Raw genomic sequence first — 21004 nt, forward strand, 5'->3', positions numbered from 1 at the left:
AGAAAAAAGAAAAAGCAATAAAAACCTATATAAATGTGAAAGATAAAAACAAAACCTAAGTGTGTAGTGAAAAAACTTCTCTAGCTTAGGATTAAGAGATAACTGATCTTTTGAAAAAGAGAACTCAGTTATTTACTTTGTGAATGAGCTGATGGCATGGATCCATCTAACTGGCCTCAGCAGCCTTTTTAAAAAGTTTTCGGGGTTGGTTTCCAACATTGTTATTTTAAATTGTGCTTGAAGCAAGAGGGAATTGCTTTGTGCCCTTCCAGCTCCAAGCAGGACTGGGAATCTAAACTCTGTCAAATCCCAAACCCTTCAGAAGATGCCCTTCCTTCTCACCCTGTGAATGAGCTGCACATTCCCTTTGAAACTGTCAGGGGTTTCTTAAAGACACAAAGTCCCACTTACAGCTTTTTGCTCTGGTTCGCAAGTGGGAAGGGCAATTCTTCATCCATCAGCTCCAGACTGCACTGCCTCGGGAACACGGCCCACTTGCCAGGTTTGGCCCACACGTGGCACTTCTAAAGGAGGAAGAAAGTGCAACTGCACAATTCCAGCCAAAAAGAGTGGGACAGACAAACCATCCTGAGGAGATCAAGGCATTCAGCTGGGACTGTGGAGAGTTTGGGTCCTTGCCAATTGGATGTGTGTCCCCAAGCACAATCTCCTGGCCTGCAGGAGAGTCTCGCTCACCTGCCAAAGCAGAAAGCTCAGGGCTGTGCTCAGAAGGGGCTCGTCTGATGCAAAGCTGTCAGAGCAATGTAAGGGCAGAGCCAGCCCAGCTGTGCCCAGGGCTGAGCCCAGCAGAGCCCAGAGCAGCCTCAGCATCTGCAGAGCCCGGCTGCAAGGAGAGAAACCAGAGAGCGCTCGTCACCTGAAGGCTCCTGTCCCCTTGTCCCAGCTGCCCGCTGGGCCCAGGCCATGCTGGCCGTGCCCAGCACGGTGCCCAGAGCTGCCCATCACTGTTGCCTTTGGCAGCAGAGCAGGAGGGCAGGACATGTGCCCAGCCTGCAGCCAGCCACGGCACATCCACCTCCTCAGCAGCTGCCCAGAGCAGGATGCTCCTGTGCTCACTGCCATCTCCCCAAAGCTCTGATCCCACCATACCAAGCAGATGGGGACCCACCTCATGCCATCCCCGTGTAAGAGACGGTCCGAACTTTCCTTCATTTGCATCATGGCCGCCACAAAGACCCTGCAGACCACTGACAGGAATTCTGGCCTGGCTGAGGTGGACACATGTTGAGGAATTGGCACAGCTGCCCAGCCAAAAAGGAAAAGAAAGAACAAGCTGTCAAGTTTTTCAAATATTTATCCTGCTTTGCTGTAAGAGTTGTGCTGCACACACGGTGTGGAAAGCCAAGAGAAGCTGCAGTTGGTGGCACATCTTGTGACAGAAGCTGCACCTCGTTCCCCAGGAAAAGTTCTTGGAAAGAGCAAACAGGACTCCCCGGAGTAGATTCCGGGAAAACTGAAACAGCTTTTAGGAAGTGAAATGAAAATGGAAAGAAACAATCCAAGATGTTTTTCTTTGCTTATTTTTATGCTCTCCTTTTGCATCTTGCACTACTTCTCCATCCCATTAATTCCAAACAGCTCTCACCTCTAAGATCCATGACATGGCAAGTTTCAGGCACTGGAAAATACCATGAGCTACACACAGTTTGCCCTCCCCTGGTTTTCTTGGAAAGCAGTGTTTGAGACTAAGTGCAGTGCTTGGGTCAGGTACAAATTCTGCATTCAGGGAATGAGCTCCGATAGTGTTTGACCCTCAGCAGGGACAATGCACAGCAGCGACCGAGGGGATTCCTGTGTCCCTGTGCAGGAGTCCAGACTCTGGGTCTGGGCTGAACACGGCAAAGTTCCCGTGTTTGGACAGGCTCAGGGGCTGCCCCCGGGGACCATGGGGCTGGGCGCAGGGGCGAGTGGGCAACGGACAAACGGACACGGGGACAAACGGCCCCGGAGCTTCAGCTGCAGCGGCAGCAGCGGCAGCAGCAGAGAAAGAAGCAACTTTGCTGAGTCCCTCTTGCTCCTCCTCTCCCACTCCCGCTGTCCTGCAGCCTCTCCCGCTCTCCCATTCCCGTTGTCCCCTCCTCTCCCAGTCTCTCTCTTCCAATGCCCGGCCGGGCCATGCCCCCAGCCCCGGGCGGGGCTGCCCCATCCCCGGCCGTCCCGCCGCGGTCTCGCCTCTGCCCGGCTCTGGCCGTACTGGCGCTGGCGCTGCTGGGTGGGCATCAGTGCCTGGGGCTGGGGCGGCATCGCCTCCCTTTGGCTCCGCCTGGCCCGAGTGCGGGCCCCGGCCCCGGCCCCGACCCCGCCCCGGCGCCGGCTCCTCCCGGGCCCCGCTGAGGACACAGGCGGCGCGGCCGCTGCCGCCGCCTCCGCTGCAGCTTCCCCGGCCCGAGCTCCGCCGCTCGGCAGCGCAGCCGCCGGCCCCGAGCCGCCGCTGTCCCGTTGCCAGGAGTGAACGCCTGGGGATGGCCAGCCCGGGGAGCTTGAGGGGCACTCGGGGGCCGCTCCTGGCCCCGGGCCAAGCGCTGACAGCCGCGTCCCGCCAGCAGGGAAGGCGCAGCAGGGCCTGCAGGAGCAGTACCGCCTGGGTTCGCTGCTGGGCCACAGTGGCTTCAGCAGCGTCTTCGGTGCCACGGAACGGCGTCCTGCACTGAGGCGAGCTGGTGAGTGAGCGGGGCCAGCGGGAGAAGCCGGGGCGTGCCGGGAAGGGATGAGCCGAGGCCCAGCAGGGTGGAAGCCGCCAGGATGCCTCGAGGGAGAGCAGGCGTGGGGCCAGCGCAGGGTGCAGAGCATCCCGGGCTGGCGGAGGGGTTCCCGACCCCCGGCACGGCATCAGCTCCACTGACGGCATCGTGCTCCTCCCGCAGCCCGACGGCACCAGCGCACCCCTGGAGATCGTGCTGCTGGCCAAGGTGTCCACTGGCTTCCCCGGTGTCGTCCAGCTGCTGGAGTGGCTTGAGCTCCCCAACAACATCGTGATGGTGCTGGAGCGCCCAGAGTGGTCTCAGGACCTGCACCATTTCATTTGGGCACGGGGGATCCTGTCCGAGGAGGAGGCGCGGGAGCTGTTCCGCCAGGTGCTGGAGGCCGTGCGGCACTGCACCAGCTGCGGGGTCCTGCACAGGGACATCAAACCAGGGAACATCCTGGTTGACCAGGCCACCGGGCAGGCCAAATTGATTGACTTTGGCTGTGGCACCTACCTGCAAAACACACACCCTTTCAGGGGGTGCCAGAACATCAGCTGGGACCATCAGCTCTTGCTGCCACAACGGCTCTCTCCAGGTGGATCCTCATCCCTGGCCACAGGGGCAGTACCAGTGCTGGGAGACAGCAGCAGCTCGTGAGCATCCCGCTCTAGCAGCTGTTGAGGAGGTGGCACATGTCCTGCTCTCGTGCTCTCCTTCAAAACAGGGAATTGATGGGAAAGTTTAGGCCCAGCTCTGAGTCCATCCAGCAAGGCCTGAGCATGGCATTAGTGGGGCAAAGCCAACAGGAGCCTTCTCCAACTGACCGGCGGTTCTGGTTTCTCTGCCCAGCATGCCAAGATCTGATCAGGTGGTGTTTATCCATGGTGGACTTGGAAAGGCCCTCGTTAGAGGAGCTGTTCTGTGATCCTTGGATGCAGGACATTCATCTGCCCTAGAAGAAGGGAGAGAGCCACAGGCACACTTTGATGCAAGGCCCTGGTAAGTTACAGCTCCACACGCCTTGGCAATCAGAAGCAAAGGCGCCCAGATTTTTTTTGTCCTGCCTGTGTCACTGCCCAAGGGTCATCAGATGGGAACACGCAGCCCTTGTGCTGCAGCTGAGCTGCTCTGCCCAGCACTGGTGGCCGCCATCTGAGCTGGTTTTGCTTGTCAATGGTTCCCTGACAGCTGGGGCTCTGGGCAGAACCCTGACAGCCTGGTCTCACCCCCACAGAAAGAGAAGGAGCCCCTGGAGAAGCTGTACCAGGTGGGGCTGCTGCTGCTGGAGACAGCAAGGACAACATCATGGATGACAACCTCTTGCTCCATCTGGTCACCGGCAGGCTGAAGATTATGGGCTTTGATTCTGGCACCTTCTTCAAATCCAGGCTCCACAGGGAATTTGCAGATGAGTCCACATGCAGGGGATGCTCCCAGATTTGGGCATTGCACAGCCTGGCCAGGAACCAAAGGTTGCCCCTTTGCTGGGACGGATGAAGCTGATCCTTCAGTCGGCTGCCCAGCTGCTTTTGGCAGGGCTGGGGGGATGGGCTGGGGTGGGTACAAAATGGGAGTGGGCTCCTGGCCCTGCCAACAGCTCCCACCACCCACAGTGCCCCAGGCTGGGGCTCGGGCTGGGGCAGCCAGCCCAACACAAACAAACCTCCATGGTGGGAGCAGAGGCGGGACTCCAGAACCTGTGCAGGGGCTGCTTTGCTTTGCAGGCAAGGAAGAGCTTGGGCTGCTCCACTGCCCTTGTTTGCTTTGGGATCATCCTTATTTTGGGGGGCAGTGCAGGGGGAAAGAGAAAGCCTGGGCTTCCCTCACCTCTGGGTGGGTTTTTCCCTGGCATGCAGCGGTTGGGCCTTCCTCAAGTCCCTGACAGAGATACGGTTTTTGGCCTTTTTTCTTGTTTCCCCTTTTTGTCTGTAATCTATTTTCAATAATTTGTTGTGTGTTTTTCTAGAGGAAGCGTTCTAGGTGGGGTCCAGTCTGGATCAGGAGGTGCTTGGGAGCAGCTGGGGCGTGGATGGGCCATGCCCTTGGAGAAGGCTGAGGACATCGTTCGGGACCAGCTTTTCTTCCAGCGATGGATGGCGTCAGGTGGGTCCCGTCTGCTTGGCATGGTGGGATCAGAGCTTTGGGGAGATGGCAGTGAGCACAGGAGCATCCTGCTCTGGGCAGCTGATGAGGAGGTGGATGTGCTGTGGCCGGCTGCAGGCTGGGCACATGTCCTGCCCTCCTGCTCTGCTGCCAAAGGCAGCAGTGATGGGCAGCTCTGGGCACCGCTCTGGGCACGGCCAGCATGGCCTGGGCACCGCGGGCGGCTGGGACAAGGGGACAGGAGCCTTCAGCTGACGGGCGCTTTCTGATTTCTCTCCTTGCAGCCGGGTTCTGCAGATGCTGAGGCTGCTCTGGGCTCTGCCAGGGCTCTGCTGGAGCTCAGCACCGGGCCACAATCAGCCAAAGAAGAAATGGTGTGACCTGCAGCACAGACTTGCTTGAGCATTTCAGCAACACAGCTCAAGTTTGGAGAGTGTACACCTCCCAGGGAAAACATGCCACCACCCAAAAATTAAACTTGTTCAATAGCTTCTGAAATGAAATCAATCTGGCATGACCCCAAATGCCATTTTTCACCTTGCTCAAGCTGTAGCTCAGGCCTTCTCTGAACTGTTCTCTCCCCCACCTGCCTTTTACTTCCCAACGGCTCCCTCTTTTCCCCCAGTGAGTTCCCAGCCCATGGCAGTCTCCATCACACTGTTGCCTTCCTTGATGCCCCTCACCACGAGGAAGGCCGAGCCCCTGGCTTAGGGACTCATCCTGTCACTGGCTGAGGAGCAGCAATGTCTCAGAGATCTGGTTGGATTTTAGTGTCATTGGGAGTTGCTCTCCAGCCCTCAGCTCTCCTCACTGCTGAGCTCCCACTCCCTTTTCCTTGTCCTTCCAGCAGGATGAGCTCTGTGAATCCCCTTGGGCCTCCCCACTCTTCCCAGCCCATGCAGTTAGGCTGAAGCTGCAGCTTCTCTGTCTCCTCTGGCACACCAGTCCAGTCCCCTGTGCAGGGAGCCCCAGCCCCAGAGCGCAGCACCCAACAGTGCAGTCCGGGCTGGAGCAGCTGCCCTGCAGCCCTGGCTTGGCTCTTGGAGGTAAGGGAATGCTCCCTGTTTGCAGCTGTCCCTGCAGGATGGCCCCAGGGCAGAGACCAGCCAGGCTCCCACTGCAGCCCTGAAGCTTGGGGCAGACAGGGGTCCCAGAGCTGAGGTTCATGGGGAGCACCCGCAGCTGTGCCTGGCACTCTGTTGCCGTGTGTCACAGTGTAGGCTGGCTTGTACTGGGTGAATGGACCAGCCCCTGCTTTGACTGACAGGGGCCTCGCCCATCACATCTCTGCCAAGGCTGCAGGCATTTCACAGGCCAGAATCTGAAGGGCTGCAGAGATCAACCAGTGAAATTATCCAGACTGGCTTTTTCAAAGGCCCTTTAGAAGGAAGGGCTTGAGAACAAACGCTCTCTGTTTGCCCCATGAACATCGGGCTGAGTGGTCTCTTTGGCTCCAACCCACATCCCTCCCTGAGCCAACGTTACCCACTCCCTCCCACATCCCCCCCGTGCCTTCCCACTGCCTTGTCCTGTCAGGGCTTTCGCAGCCCCTCATCCCTTGGTGGCCCCGTCCCCTCAGGGTCTCCCTCAGCCCGGCCAACCTGCCTGGCAGCAGTGTCGCAGCCCCACAGGAGCTCCCGAGGAGCCCCATCGAGAGGCACCTCAGAGCCCTCAGCAATCCAGCCAGCAACACACGGGCAGGAGGACACAGATGGTGGTTCCTGCCTGGGACAGGCCTTGTGGCCATCTCCAGGCACCGGTCTCACAGGGATCCCTGGAACTCCGGCCCCTGCCCACTGGCTCTGTTGGCAGCACAAAGGTTTCAGCAGAACCACCAAAGGCCAAGGGCCTTCTGGCCATTTTCCCTGCAACCCTGCACACCTGGGCAGCTTGCTGAGCCCAGGCACCCTTTGCTCCCTCTTCCCCTATGCCCTGCAGAGCCTGGGCAGCAAAAGAAAGATCCTGGGAGTCTGTCTATTACAACACATCCTATATTTATATGCTAAAGAAAAACGAAAAGAAGGAAAGAAAATCTTGAAAAAATGAAACATTCCTGCTGGCTTAGGTGGCCCCAGCAGACAGAACCTCTGGGATCAGCTCTCTGCAGAGCTCCAGCAGCGCAGCCAGCCAAGCCCCAACAGACGAGGCCGTGTCCTCCATGCCCTGCAGAGCTGATCATGCAGCCTGTCGAAGATGGAATATCGAGCTCTCTCTACTGCCTGGAGGATGTAAAAAGTTTGAATTGCCAGGCTTCCAACAGCGATGCTGATGTCATTTGCCATGCTTTCAAGGGCTGAAAGAGAGAGGAACAGAGCCACGGTCAGATCCCGGATCTGAGGGGACCGGAGGACACCTCCGTGCCAGGGCCATCCCAGCCGGCTCCGGCCACGGCCAGCAGGGAGCAGGGACCAACGGGATCAGCCCCAAGCTGCTGGCCACGACCCCCCCAGGTGGCCCTGAAATCTCTGTGTGCTCTGCCCACGCCGCCCCTCGTCCACACAGGGAGCAGAGCCCTGCGCAGCTGGGGCACGGCTTGCAGCTCCCCCCGCCAGCCCCCGCTGACAGCCCGCTGCCCTCACTCACCCTCACAGATGAGCTGGAGCTCTTCCTTCTTTCCCCTCAGCTGCCGCCCGGCAATCCCTGGCAACACAGAGTCTGTCACGGCCCAGCGGCACAGCTCCCTGATAGCGGCGCTGCCAGCCCCGTGGCCACACGGCCTCCTGGCCCGGCAGGGCTCAGCCGGGCCCTTGCCGCACGCTGCCGCCCAAGGGCACGGCTAGCAGAGGGCGGCAGCAGTGCCCAGGCCAGGCGGGGCTCCACCCCGCCGGGCCCGGATGGCGCTGCCGGGGCAGCAGGCGGGGCTGGGGCCGAGCTGCGGCGGGGAGGGGAGGGAGCCCGGGCTCGCGGCTCACCCAGGAACCTGATGGCCGCCTCTCGCAGGGGCTCCTGTGGGCTCTCCAGGTAGGGCAGGGCCCGGCGCAGGTGCTCGGCCGCTCTGCTCCTGTCGTCTGCCAGCTGGAGAGAGCGGCAGGAGGGAAGGGTTGGCGCGGGCTCAGGCCCTGGGCCGGGCGCTCCCTGCGCCCAGCCCCGGCCTCCCCTTCCTGCACCGCCCTGAGGCGCGGCCAGCAGCCGCTGGCGCCGGGCTCTGGAGGGGGCAGAGGGCCGGCTGCTACCCGGGGAGCCGCGGGGCCGCCGCGCCCCGCAGCCCCGCCGGGCCGGGGCTCCATCGGCCCCGGCTCGGGCCCACAGGAGTCTGGAGAAGAGCCCGCGCCGCCTCTGGCTGCGGCAGCGGGCAGGGGCACAGCTGCCAGCCCCGCACACTGAGCACCGTGCTCAGGGGGCTTCTCCAGCCTGAGGCTGGCACTTCCAGGCCATCCTTACCAGGCACTCGGTGAATTTCCACAGCTTCTTGTTCCTCACAACTTTTTCAAGGTCCCTCCTCTTCAAGAACTGGGCCACACAAAGCAGCATTTCCTGAGAAGCCTGGAGAGCAGCAGAGACGCGGAGATGGCCTCACAGCCCAGGGCGCAGGACCTGTGTCCCTGTGCCAAGGCCTGGAGGAGGCTGCAGCCCACCAGGCACCAGGGCAGGAGGCAGCTGAGCCCCCTCCGGGCGTGGGCTCCGTGAGCCCACGTGGCCTCACCTCTGCCACACGCCGATTCTCATCATGGCAGTGGAAGAAGAGTGGCAGCAGGCTCTGGTGCACGTGTGTCTTCTGGACCTTTTCGTCCTTTTCCAGTGGAAGAGACAGCAATGCTTGGAAGAGCAGTATGGAGAGCAGCTGCACCTGGCTATTGTCCTGCATGAAAGGAAGAAAAAAAGACCTCAGCATCAGCTGCATGGGGCTCAGCTTGGCTCAGGCCTGCAAATCCACAGGGCACAAAGCGTCCGGGCAGCAGCCAGTGGCTGTGGCTGGAGGCAGCGAGCCTTACGTGGTCAAAGAGTGGCAGGAGCACCTCTACCAGCTGCAGTGCAATGGGGCTGGCTATCAGCGTGTCTTTGTCCCAGAAGATAAAGCTGAGGAGCATGACTGTCATGCTAACTATCTCTCCATCTGTGTCCCACAGGAGCTCCACAAGACTTTCAGTCAGGCTCCACATTTTTTCCCTCTGTGCGGAACACAAGTTTGTGAAACGCCATCCTGCTGCCACAGGGCCTAGAGGCCAAAGACCTGTTCCAAAGCACTTGGGCAGCTGAAGCAGGAGACAGGAGAGCTGGGAGCAGCTGCCCCAGCGCCCAAAGCCCAGCCAAGCCCAACTGACTGCATTCCCAAGCGCAGCCTTAGCCGCTGCCCCCTTCTCACCATTGCCGGATCATCAATGAGCTTGAGAAGGGCCCTGAGTGCCAGGTGACGCCTGTCCTTGCACTCGCTCCTCAGGTGCCTTGACAAGATTTGCAGGACTCGGTTAGCACCGTGTTCACTCAAGTTCAGGCACTCGAGGACCTGAAAGGCACAGGGCAGTGACAGGGGACTCGGCCGTCAGGAGCCCAGAACTGCACAAGGCTGGGCCCAGGCAGCAGCACAGGGCGCAGGCACCCATCCCAGGCAGCTGCGGCTACGAGAGGGCAGAGAGCTGGGAGGCAGCTGAGCGAGGCAGCGCTGGCCATCAGGCTCACCTTCACAAGGAACGCCAGGGCGGGCAGCTCCCAGCGTGGCTCCTGTGTGCTGAGCAGCCGGAGCAGGTAGCGAGCGATGCGGGAGCACAAGGGGATGGAGACAGAGGATATCTCCCTGGCAGGAAAAAAAGTAACCAAGACTTTGGGCTGGGGGACAAACCTCTCCCAGGACAGACTCACAGAGGTCTGGTCTTTCTGCAGCATCCTGCAAGGGGCCCTGGGCTATTTGGGAGGCGGCTCCTTGTGGGCACCCTCCTCTCCCAGCCTTTTCCAGTCTGTTTGGCTGTCCCTCGGTGACAAGGCCCTCTGGCCCATGACCACGGGGACTGTGTGGGGCACCCCAGGCACAGAGCACAAATGTCAGAGGGGAGAAGGGGATCTCACCTGGCCAGCAGACCCACGGCATAGTGGTGGGTGTCAGCACACAGCAGCATGTCCCAGCCACACTTGCGTTGCATTGCCACCACCACATCCTCGTGCTGCATTTGGCAGAGCAGGGACTTCAGGGTCCGCACTGCAAACCTGTGTGCAGAGCAAAGCCCAGGTCACGCTGGGAGCACTGGCTCCTGCCCAGGGATGTGGCAGGGACAGAGGAGTGGGATGGAGCACCTGTTGGGGCTGGTGGCAAGGCCATATTGCTGCTGGCATCCCTTCCAGAAGGTATCGACCTCCTCTGGCATATCCAGAGTGCTGAAGAACACTTGGAAGAGCAGATGCACCAATAGGCGGGGGAAATACACCGTCACCATCTGTGGGACACAGGGCACCTGGAGGATCTTCCACATCACCACAGTTGCCTGCAAAGGACAAAGCCCCCGAGACAGCGCTCAGTGCCGAGGTGTCCGTGTGGCAGGGCCCGAGCACGGGAGGGAGAGGCCCGGAGAGATGCAGGGGGAGCAGCGGGCCTGGTGCCACTGAAGCTGCCCCGAGGCCAGGTTTCAGCCCAGCGCCTGAGGCAGGGAGATGCAGTGGGGGAAGGAGGATGGAGAGCTGCTGGACAGGTGGCCTTGGGGCCAGCAAAGGCCAGTTGCAGAAACTCACAGCCAGGACAAAGACACCCGTTTTGTCCCCATCAGAGGTGCACATGCTGTGCTCTGGCCAATTCCCCAGCACATCGAGGAGTATCAGCTGCACCGGCTCCGCAGTCCTGGGCGAGCACATGATGCTCTTCCACATGGTGAAAGCAGCTCTGCGGGGTTAGAGCTGTGTCTCAGGGGGGTCTGGGACACAGCACCGTGGCCTGGGCAGCAGCGGGGACCTGAGCTGGCTGCCAGCTCTGCCTCTGCCCACTGCCCCTCACCAGCAGCACCCAGTCAGCCCAGGCCTGTGGGGACAGGCCCCTGAGGGGCAGCGAGGGAGCATGGCAGCAGGCTCGGGGGCTGACATGCCAGGGCTGGCAAAGGGAGCAGCCAGAGGGCCCTGGGGACGCTCTGTTGGTCAGACACCTGGGACAGGCTGTACAGGCTGATGGGCTGGGGAACCCTGAGCCCTCTGGGCAGGTGGCCCCGTACCTGTCACAGGATGGGGCCACACGCAGGAGTGTCATTACAACATCAGCAGGCTGTTCTTTGGTGAGATCCAGCAGGGCGCTGTTCAGCCTCTGCTCAGCAAACTGATTGGCCATGAGCCACTGGTGGATGTACCTCACCATGGCGGGCACCTGGAGAAGGCACGGGGAGACTTGGAAAGCTGCCAGAGGGAGGAATGTCCCCAGCTTCCCCAGAGAAGTGCTTCCCTTGCCACCACACTGCCATGGCCTCAAAGGCTTCCAGTGACCAGCAGGCGTGGCATGGGAGGCCAAGCAATTCCTGGGAGGATCAAAGCCTGGCCACAGGCTGCTTACTTGCTTTGGATTGCAAAACCCCTCCTCTACGAGCATATCCAGCAGGGCAGCACAGGTCTTGGTTTTGAAGATGTGCGAATATGCTCTGAGCCCTGTGCCCATGGTGCTGGTCTCTTCCTCCCGAATCCTCTTGATGAATTTGCAAACCAGCTGTAGGAGAAGGGCAGGAAGCCAGGGATGTTCCACGGAATGCTCCAAGCGCGCTGCTCGGCTGAGCGCTGACAGTAGGCCCAGCCCAGGTGGGGATGGCTGCAGGTACCTGCGCTGTTCTGCGGAAGAGGCCACGGGCGGGGTCCTGCTCTTGTGTGCGGTCCACGGCTGCATCTGGCAAAGAGCGAGGGCAGCCAGAGCTGAGGGGCTGCGGGAGAGGCCAGAGAACACAGCCCAGCCCTGCGCTCCCCGGGCAGGGACAGCCCCGGGATGCCCCAGGGGATGGAGCACAGCTGCTGCGGGGTGTCTACCCGGCCCCTCTTTCATCCTGTCCGTGGGCATGTCCCCAGGGGATGGGATGGGATGGGATGGGATGGGATGGGATGGGATGGGATGGGATGGGATGGGATGGGATGGGATGCCATGGGATGCCATGGGGTGCCATGGGATGCCATGGGATGCCATGGGATGGGATGCAATGGGATGCAGTGGGATGGGATGCAGTGGGATGCAATGGCACCAAGCTGGCTGCAGGCACCAACCCTGTAGCCCAGCTCTGCCACTCATCCTCCTGCAGTGGCTCAAATGGCACCACCTCTGCGATCTCCTCTACTGGGGCAGCTCCCAGGACTTCTTCCTCCTCCTCCACCCAGGCCAGCTTGGGCACTCTCAGGGGTCTCTGCTCCATGGCAGTGATTGGATTTGTGGCTACTTGCAGGAGAGATGCCTCGGAAAAGCTCCGAGTCAGCAAGTCCTGCAGTCGTGCCTGGAAGGCACCTTCAAGAGAGAAGCCTCAGGAAGGCTACAGGACAGCAAGTCCTGCACTCTGGTCTCGAAGGCTCCTGCCAGAAGGACAGGAGACTCTGTCAAAGATTGTGGTCTGGCCTCGAGGGCACTGGTGGCAGGGATGGGAGATGCCTCCAGGGCACCAAGTCCCACGGTCTGCCCTCAAGGGCACCTGCAGAAGAGAAGCCTCGGGAAGGCCACAGGTCACCAAGTGCTGTGGTCTGGCCTCAAGGTCAGCTGCAGGAATAACGCCTGGGAAAAGCTCCGGGTCAGACACGAACGAGTGTGCTGTGTGGGGGCTCCTCACGGCACTGCTCTGTCCTGTCCTGTCCCGTCGCGTACCCCGGGCACTGTGGCATGGTCTTCTCACCGCCAGCTCCTGTGTCACTCCATGTCACAAAGGGCCCTTGGACACGCTGTCCCGTTCCATGACATGGTGACCATGCTGCACCGTGTCACAAAGGGCCCCTGCACACACCGCCCCCTGCCCTGGGGCTGCCCCCAGCCCACCCAAAGTGGCTCAGGTTGGAAGGAATTCCTCACCCCAAGTGTCTAAAAGAGCCCAACAGGGTCTTTAGGAACGGCTGAAACCATCAGCAAACGCTGCCCTGCTCTGGGGGCTCAGGGCAGCAGAAGGAGCCCCCAGGGCTGCTGACGCAGCCGCGCTGGGAAGGGCATGGGACCTTCCACAGAAGCTGGCACGGCCTCCTTGGGACACGTCCCGGCTGGTGGCCATCCTAAACCCGCGGATGTGACACAGACAAGGAACGTGTGGGCCAGGGCACCAATGCTGCTCAGACCCCTGTGGCCCGGGGAGCGCTGACATCAGCAGGTGTGGCAGAGTCCCTGCCCAAGCAGACCTGCCACCCCCCGAGCCGTGGCAGTGCTGGTGCCCGTCTCCTGTCCCAGAGACCTGTGCCCGTGGGGGGCTTCCATGCCAGAGGGAGCCAAAGCCCACGTGCATTGGGGGCTGTGCTCCTGCCTGCAGGGGCTGTTGGCAGGAGCACCTGGAGCAACTGCTGGCAACACTTGGTCTCTGTCAGAAGCTCTTACTCCATGCTGAAATTATTTTCTCATTGAAGTTCTTGCCTTCAGCACAAAAACACCTTAGTGGCAAAGGCACGGAAGAATCTGGCAAGTCAGAATCCTCAATTCAGGAAAGCTTTACTTCCCATTGCTCAACTCAAGTAGTTCCAAAAAATGGCAAACTTCCCAAATTAATTGGGATGGCCTGAGGAGGGGAAGACTTGGAATTTTGCTTCCCATCTCAAAGCAGCAAGTCGTTTGCCTTAACCTCATCCACTAAGAGTCACTTTACAGAACATAACACTACACAAAAAAAGGGCAAAAACAAGGGCCATTCTTAGGTTTTCTAGGAAGGGATGATAATATCCTAATTCTCTTAAGGAATAAAAGCTCTCAAGAAATCAAAGTCCACTCAGTGGTAGCAAAGTAGCCCAAAGAAATGAGTAGATGGCAAAAGGGCTAATCCTCCCCCTGGTACGGATATCTAAGTGGCCAGTAAAGTGCAGCTCTGCCCTCTTGTTCCCTGCAGCAGAATCAGGACCATGAAGAGGAAAAGTCACTGATACTCTTTCTGCCCTCGCTAAGCAAAGCTGTTCCAAAGCACAGATGCTGCCTTCCAACTGACTCACATTCCAGCCTAGACCTCTCAACTTCCACACAACTCCTTCTCCAACACCTGCGCAACCCCACCAGCACCAACCCCCCTGAACTCCTGCACAGAAGGCCTCAACACACCGCCAGGAGCCCCAGCTGTCCCCGTCCCTCTGCAGAGCTTTCCCACCCTCCAGCAGACGCCCTGGTTCCCTGCAGGTGCCGTGGGATGGCACTCAGGAGGATCTGCTCCAAGGCCTTCCCCTGGAGCAAGCTCAGGCTGCCAGGCCTATGGTTCCTGGATCATCCTTCCCACCGAGCCTTCCTGTGCACGGCTGTTCCATTTGCACCTTTGCGCTCAGCTCAGATTTCTCCACTGAACCACAAGTGCTGGTAAAGGACAGAGAGCAGCCTGGCAAGCTCTTTCTCCAGCTCCCTCTTTACTCTCAGGGAGGTAGAACATTCCACAGGAAAGCAACTGCTGCCACAAGGGGCAGGTGGCCTCAGGCACCTTTGGCAAGGAAACAAGGCCTTTGTTTGACATAAGGAAGCACAAGCAATTCACATGAGTAAACAAGTAATTAGCACAGACATACCTAAGTACTTAGCACCAGTTAGCATCAGAAAAACTTGGCAGGCCTAACTTGACCTGAGAGGGACTTGACAAAAAGTTTTGGACATAGTCTACCAGAAGAACTAAGTGTGGAGTCAGCCCAGTGCAGGGAAGCCATGAGGAAGACTTTGTGCTGCTTTAGGGCATAGAGACGGCTCCTGGCCATGGCCCTGACATCAGCTTCAAGTACAGCAATCTGACACAATGTATTTCTAACCCCCTGCCTATGGAATCACCTGAGGAGTGTAAAGATGGATGGTATGTTTGATACAATTCCTACATCAACCCACTGGAATTTATAGGTGGTGGAGAAACATTTCAGTGGGTGCAGAGCCCTCCCCTCCAAATAAAAGGGCTTTTGGCAGACCATGCATTTGTCTGTTGATTTCTTTGAACAAGGGAGACCCCTCAGGACTGCTATATCCTGAGGGAACACTGTTGGCCTTGACCTGTAGGCACCTGCACAAGCTTAAAATCAGCTGCCTCAGCTTCCAGGACCTCTCTTGGCCAGCATCCTGACGTGGATGCAGGACTGCTGCAAGGCACTGCTGGGACCCAGCGGGACGGGACCGGCTGTCTCGTGTCCATGTAGCACCCCCTGACACAGCCAGGGTCATCCCGAAACCAGAGAAACGCTCACATGTCAGCACAGGGGAGCAAGGAGCACTGGGCTCCTCTCAGGGTATCTCAGCTGGGCTTGCTCCACAACACAGCCAAGCTGCCAGAAATGCCTACCTTGTTCTCTCCAAGATGCACAGGGAGAGCCAATGAGCAGGACGCCTTGGGAGGCAAACCTTCCCTGCCTTTTCTGAGGCCAGGGACACACCAAGATCAGCCAAGACTCTCCACGCTGCCTGGCCCACACAGCCCAGCTCTGTGCTGGCCCTGGGCTACAGCAGCTTCCACCAAGCAAGAGGCAAATGCATATTGCCAAGAGTTGAAACCCAGCAGACAGGGAAGAGGTGAAAAGTGTGTGCATAAAGGCCTTTTAATTCACAGCTCTCAAAGAGAGCTTTGGGCCTCACGGCTGGACAGAGATGCTCCTGCTCAAGCCTCTGTCCAAAGGGGGGAACACACCCTGCTGCAGGTGCTTGGCTTGGTCTCCGCAGGTGCAGGCGGATGCCAAACCTGCTCTTCACAGCCTTCTCCCTTGCCCTGCCCCTCTGCCAAGTGCAACGAGCCTCAAGGACTGAAAGGACCACAGAGAGCCAAAGGGGGACACTTGCACCTGCCTCCCTGGGAGCTCCCTGGGAAGCACTTCCCTTGAGAAGCAAGCCTCTTTCATCCAAAGGCATTTCCCCAAACGTGTAGCTTTCCTGAGAAGCACCAACACACTCTTAAGAAAAGCTGGCAATGCTGAATGACTTCAGGTACTTTCAGGACAGGCACTCCAGCTGTAGCTTGTATTCCCCCAAGTGTGTTTCCAGGTGGAGGCTCAGAGGTGCAGCCCCAGGCCCTCTACAAACACAAGCTGCCCGCTGCCTCTTCACCTGCCTCAACTCCTGCCTGTGGTCATGGCAGCAAAACCAGGCTATTCCAGCCAGAGCCCAGAGCCCTGTTCCCGCAGGACGCTCTTGCCAGCACCTTCCTGCAAAGAAATATCATCTAGGCTATCATGCCCTGGTTCCACAAGAAATTCCTCTACACATTCCCCTTTTTCTTTCTGGACAACCCAGGCTCTATTTACAATAGACTCTAAAGTTTTTTTCATACACGCAAAAATACTGCCAAAGATAATACGCACAGCAAAAGTGACAAGAAGGATTCTAATTCCTTCCATCAAGAAGGTTTTCAGCCATCCAGTAATTCCACATTCCTTGAGCCATTTGTCAAAAGGATTTTCAACACTAGTAAGCTTTTTCATATTCTCTTGAAGTAGGGAAAGTCTCTTGTCAATGGAAGCAGAGTGATCAGAAAGATTCATGCAACACATTCCTTCAAAATCCTCACAGCTACATCCTTGAGCCAGTAATAAGAAATCAATTGCGGCACGATTCTGTAATACAGTGTGTCGTCTACTGCCAACGTCAGTGGTGAGCTCACTTAATATTTTGGAATTGATCCCTGTCCAACAAGCCAGTCATCTTATTAGTTCAAAAGCTCAGGCAGAAGCAACTCCTGGTGCAAAAATTGATGCTAAAATGACAGATGGTCGTCCCCACAATTGAACATCATCTCTACAGTCAGGTCCTAATTCTAACTGGTGTACACTGCGCTTAACACGTTGAGACTTGTGACTTATGTTGAGTGCCTGTTGGATGCTGGGGGCAAATGATGTTAATTTGCCAAAGTAACACGGTCCTCCTGCTGCTTTAGCAGGTATGGCAGGCCAGGCACGATCCGCACAAATGAGGAATACTCCTGGAGGTTACATCTGTGCCGTGGCCCTAAACCGTGGAATAGGCCAAATCCAATTGTCACAAACAGCAGTAATGTTGTTGTACCAAGGGGATCCAGGGGCAATGCAAGTACTATTACTTCTTGGTTTGAATGCCTGAAGGTTTTCTGAGCTAATGTCCTTTCTCTGAAATACAAAAACTAAATAGTAGTTTCCTGGAGCAGACCCTAAAATGTCAAGCTCCTGAGGTTCTATACCTGCAACATTCAGTCCTTTTTGCAATTAAGAATGCTTGGGACCCTAGGGGGGTTTGTCGAAATGTTGAGTTGTTTGCAGCAATTAATTGGAACGGCTTTTGTTTCATTTCATTGTTGTGGATATTCTCAGTTCAGTCAGAAAGAAAAAGAGGTATTTCTACCAGGCTGGGCCTGGGAGAGAGTTGGAAAAGAATGTAAAGAATTCACTATGTCTCTTGTTGTTCAATTTTGTTTATAGATATATTCTGCCACTGTGCGTCATTCAGAGTGCGCCAATGGTGTGAGATGATTTTACTTTTAAGAGCAATGAAATTTGTCTGCACAATGTTCTCTCTAAAGAGAGTGGTGCATATGAAATAAATCAGTTTTCCTTCTCGCCCTCTGAACTGGAGTTCTTTGTTCCTGTCCTGCCTCAACAACAACAACAAGAGGTGGTAGTACAAAACTCATCTGCTGCTTGTTCAGGCTTGGGATATACTTTACTTTTTGTCCAAGGCCTGAATTCTGTGAGATTGTTCAAAGGAACTCCAATGAAGCAAGTACAAAAGGGATCAGAGGGGGTAGCTAGTGATCAACAGAATGATTTTTGCCCTGCCTGATTGGCCCAGGTAACCCACATATTTCTTCATGGTTGGATGTTAATCCATGCTGTCTTCTCCAAGGACAGTTTTGTCAGTCCTAACAGCCCTATAATCAAATGAAACAATTTCATCATTTTGTAATTCTTGTTCCTAATTGGCAAAATGAACACCACAGGCTAAGAGCTTGAGTTCTTTTTGTGAATAAGACAACAGTGTAAGCCTTGGTTAAAACATGCCAAAAGAAAGCTTTGTATAGGCAGGCCTTCAATATTTTCTGGTGTCCATGTTTCTGGCAAAGGCTGATCTGGCTCAAGGTTCAGAAATGCTCTACCACGTTCTTCAAAGGTAATACTAACAATGACATCTCAGCAGTCTAAGCACAAAGCATGATCATTTTGCAAGTGGTTCCACTGTATAACAAAATTCTTTCTACAACTACTGCAATGTAACACTATGTCAGCTTGCTTTCCACAGTTCTCACAAGCAGAATTTTTATAGCACTTTCTTAACACAGCATTACAAGCTAGCAGTCCAAATGATTGTCCTGCTCTTACTTTTGACATGACGTCTTCTATGGAAGGTGGGATTGGTCCGAGTTCTTTGTGGAGTCTCTTGAAGATTGGGAAGAAGTAGAGCTGATATCGATATTCCCTTCATTCTTCTGAGGTTGACATGCAGGGCAGACAAATCTGCTAGGGACCCACAAAGGTTCTTTACCTGTGGAAATACAGAAATATCCTTGACCGATAAAGAACACTGGACTGGGTCCCTCCCAGTTGCCCGTAGTCATATTTTTAGAATGAACTTGCATCCCAGGAATGGTTTGATTTTGACTGTTTTGAATAGCCTGATGATGTATAACAACAGGAGGCCCCTCTCTTCCTTCTGTTAGAGAGAAGTAATTCAGTGTAAAAATTAGTTTATTTAACTGTTTACTTGCATCCATCTCAGTTGTCTTTTCTTTCCTCAAGTATTCTTTTATTGTGCGATTTGCTCTCTCGACTATGGCCTGTCCTGTAGGGGAGTGTGGAATTCCCCTGACATGTTTCACCCCTCATGTTATCATAAATCTAGCAAACCATAAACTACTGCAAGCAGGGCTATTATCTGTTTTGATTTCTGCAGGCACTCCCATAACTGCAAAGCAAGCTGTTAAATGTCTTTCAACATGAACTGCCTTTTCTCCAGCCTGGGCAGTGGCCCACATGAAGTGAGAATATGTATCAATTGTTCCATGGACACATCTAGACCTTCTAAATTCAGGAACATGTGTTACATCCATTTGCCAAATCTGGAACGCTTTTAAACCTTTTGGGTTTGTTCCCAACCCTATACCAGGCCCATGATGACTACACCGAGGACAGGAATGAGCAATTCCTTTTGCATCTGCCAAAGGAATTCTGGTCTGTCAATGCAATGATTTTGCATTTGGATGTAACATTTTGTGAAAAATGCCAATCACTTGTTTTTAAAATTTTTAAAAGTTTAATAATAATAATAAAATGGTTATAAAAATAGCAATACAATTACAGTAGTAAAAATTTAGAGTTAGGACAATTACAAGACAATTAAAAGCAAAGAGTTACAGATGTCCGGATGTTCTTGGGCACTAAGCTGCCAAAAACATGACTTGCGAATAAAGGAATAACCCTTAAAAGCAACAGCCTGTTGCATATTCATCTATCTCATATATGATGCATAAATTCCTTGCTACTTAAGAACTTTTCTGGTTTTTGTCAACTTCTTCCTCTTAATCCTGGTGGTCCCATAAAGATGGAGAGTAGGTGGAAGAATGTTTGTCTTTTCCAATAAGGAGGCCGTAACTCTTTGTGTCCTGTCACTGTTATCTTTCTGCGGAGAGTTTCTTGATTATCTTATCCCTTTCTTGAGCTAGTAAAGAATCTTACATCACAGAGTTTCTATGTTAACATTATGTTAGGACCTAAAACTATATTTAACCCACCACTCAAGAGAATTAATACAGCATAACTTTCTAATATTACACATATCATATTCATTTTAATCTTTGTGAAAAGCCAGTCATAAAAGATGCATTTTTCACAATTTCATGGCTGTTTCGGGCATCTTCTAATTTGTTTCTTGGAGGTGTTATTGCAAAACAACTGACTGCTTCATCTGCTCATGCATTGCCTTGGCCTAATCTAATGTTCCACTGATGGCTTCTGATATGCATAATGCAGAATTCTTGCTCTCTTTGCTGAAGTGTGGTATGGAACTGTACAAACAGTTCACCAAGCTGCTGATTTTTTGTTTCTGGTAGCAAAGCATCTTCAATGCGCTGCACTACGCCGACTACATCCAATGAATCTGATGCCATGCTTACAGGCGTATCTTTCCAGCTTTCAAAACCCCAGCACACGGCTTCCAGTTCTAAGGTTTGGAGGCTGTCTCTCTGTTGCCCAAGGATGATGTGCTTCTGCCAGTGATTTTCTGATTGCCACACACATGCAGCCTTCTTCATTTTTCGCCCTGCATCTGTAAACACTGTTGGCCCTTTAACTGGCCTTTCAGAAGACAGTGGCCTTTTGACCCGTATCGTTCAAGCATCTTCCAAAGAGGCCCTTTTGGTCGATTATTATGTGCAGTTCCTGTTTAGCCTATCAAGGCTTCTTGCACTTCAATCGAATGCCACAGGAGCCATTCCAAATCATCTCCAAGGACCAGGATGCTGATGCCTGCAGCCTCAGCTCCATCTAGTTCAATGATTCTGTCCCTCCCTTTCCTTACCAAAGCTGCTAATGCTTCTGACCGACACAAAATATGATGCCATAGTTGCATTGGCAAAAACACCCACTCAAGAATGATGGCCGTGTCCTCCCCCTTTTTCTTTTGCCATTGTAGGATAATGGCAAGGGGAGAAGTGGTGGCGTTGCAGATCAGAAGAGATAATGGCTGATCTGGCAATCGGCGATTACTCCATCCTGTTTGAATCTAACGAGCTACTGCGTGCAGGGCAGCCTCTTGTTCTGGTGAACAGGTGTGGGGACTATGTGCCTCGGTGCCATGCAGCCAAGACTGGAAGGGGAGGAGGTCATCATTGGTGATGCCAACTATATTACGAACCCATTGTAAGTCTCCCAAAAGCCTTTGAGCATCATGCAGGGTACCAATCTGTGCAGTGATGGTTACCTGTTGTGGCCTGATCTGAACCTCCGAGATGAGCCAACCCAGGTATTTCCATGGTACAGAACACTGGACCTTTTCAGGGGCGACAGTCAGTCCACAGGAGTGCAAATGGTTGATGATCCACTCGAATTCACTATCTGTTAAAGCAGATTCGGCAGCAAACAAAATATCATCCATGTAGTGATAAATGAGCATGTGAGACCATCGCTTTCACACAGGCTGACTACCCATTCATAGTGTTTGG

At 55.1% G+C, this 21004-nt stretch overlaps 1 protein-coding gene across 3 annotated transcripts; it reads right to left on the minus strand.

Annotated features, from left to right (window-relative positions):
• Positions 1-6786: 6786 nt before the first annotated feature.
• On the minus strand, positions 6787-12538 carry LOC128783128 (maestro heat-like repeat-containing protein family member 7). 3 transcript variants are annotated; one of them, XM_053933716.1, is made up of 16 exons: positions 12380-12538; positions 12017-12263; positions 11531-11595; positions 11272-11421; positions 10940-11088; positions 10470-10617; positions 10038-10225; positions 9813-9950; positions 9429-9543; positions 9115-9255; positions 8744-8920; positions 8455-8610; positions 8193-8294; positions 7724-7826; positions 7395-7451; positions 6787-7104 (listed from the first exon to the last, which is right to left on the minus strand). In XM_053933716.1, exons 4-16 carry the CDS (start codon positions 11371-11373, stop codon positions 6905-6907), a joined length of 1776 nt encoding a protein of 591 aa, XP_053789691.1. In that variant the 5' UTR covers positions 11374-11421; positions 11531-11595; positions 12017-12263; positions 12380-12538; the 3' UTR covers positions 6787-6904. The 3 variants fall into 3 exon arrangements, with proteins under 3 accessions (XP_053789691.1, XP_053789690.1, XP_053789692.1); XM_053933715.1 differs by having other exon boundaries at positions 11964-12263; XM_053933717.1 differs by lacking the exon at positions 12017-12263.
• Positions 12539-21004: the final 8466 nt, after the last annotated feature.

Source organism: Vidua chalybeata, unplaced genomic scaffold (genome assembly GCF_026979565.1).
Source record: "Vidua chalybeata isolate OUT-0048 unplaced genomic scaffold, bVidCha1 merged haplotype W_reject_16, whole genome shotgun sequence".
Classification (NCBI taxonomy): Eukaryota; Metazoa; Chordata; class Aves; order Passeriformes; family Viduidae; genus Vidua; species Vidua chalybeata.

What these genes read in the sequence shown, in the direction of transcription:
- LOC128783128 (XM_053933715.1), bottom strand. Translation starts at nt 11,988, where the DNA reads ATGAGTGGCAGAGCTGGGCTACAGG. An exon ending in TCCTGCCACTCTTTGACCAC is followed by an intron (nt 8,611 to 8,743) that starts GTAAGGCTCGCT and finishes CCTTTCATGCAG; the next exon opens with GACAATAGCCAGGTGCAGCT. An exon ending in GCTCCAGCTCATCTGTGAGG is followed by an intron (nt 7,105 to 7,394) that starts GTGAGTGAGGGC and finishes TCTCTCTTTCAG; the next exon opens with CCCTTGAAAGCATGGCAAAT.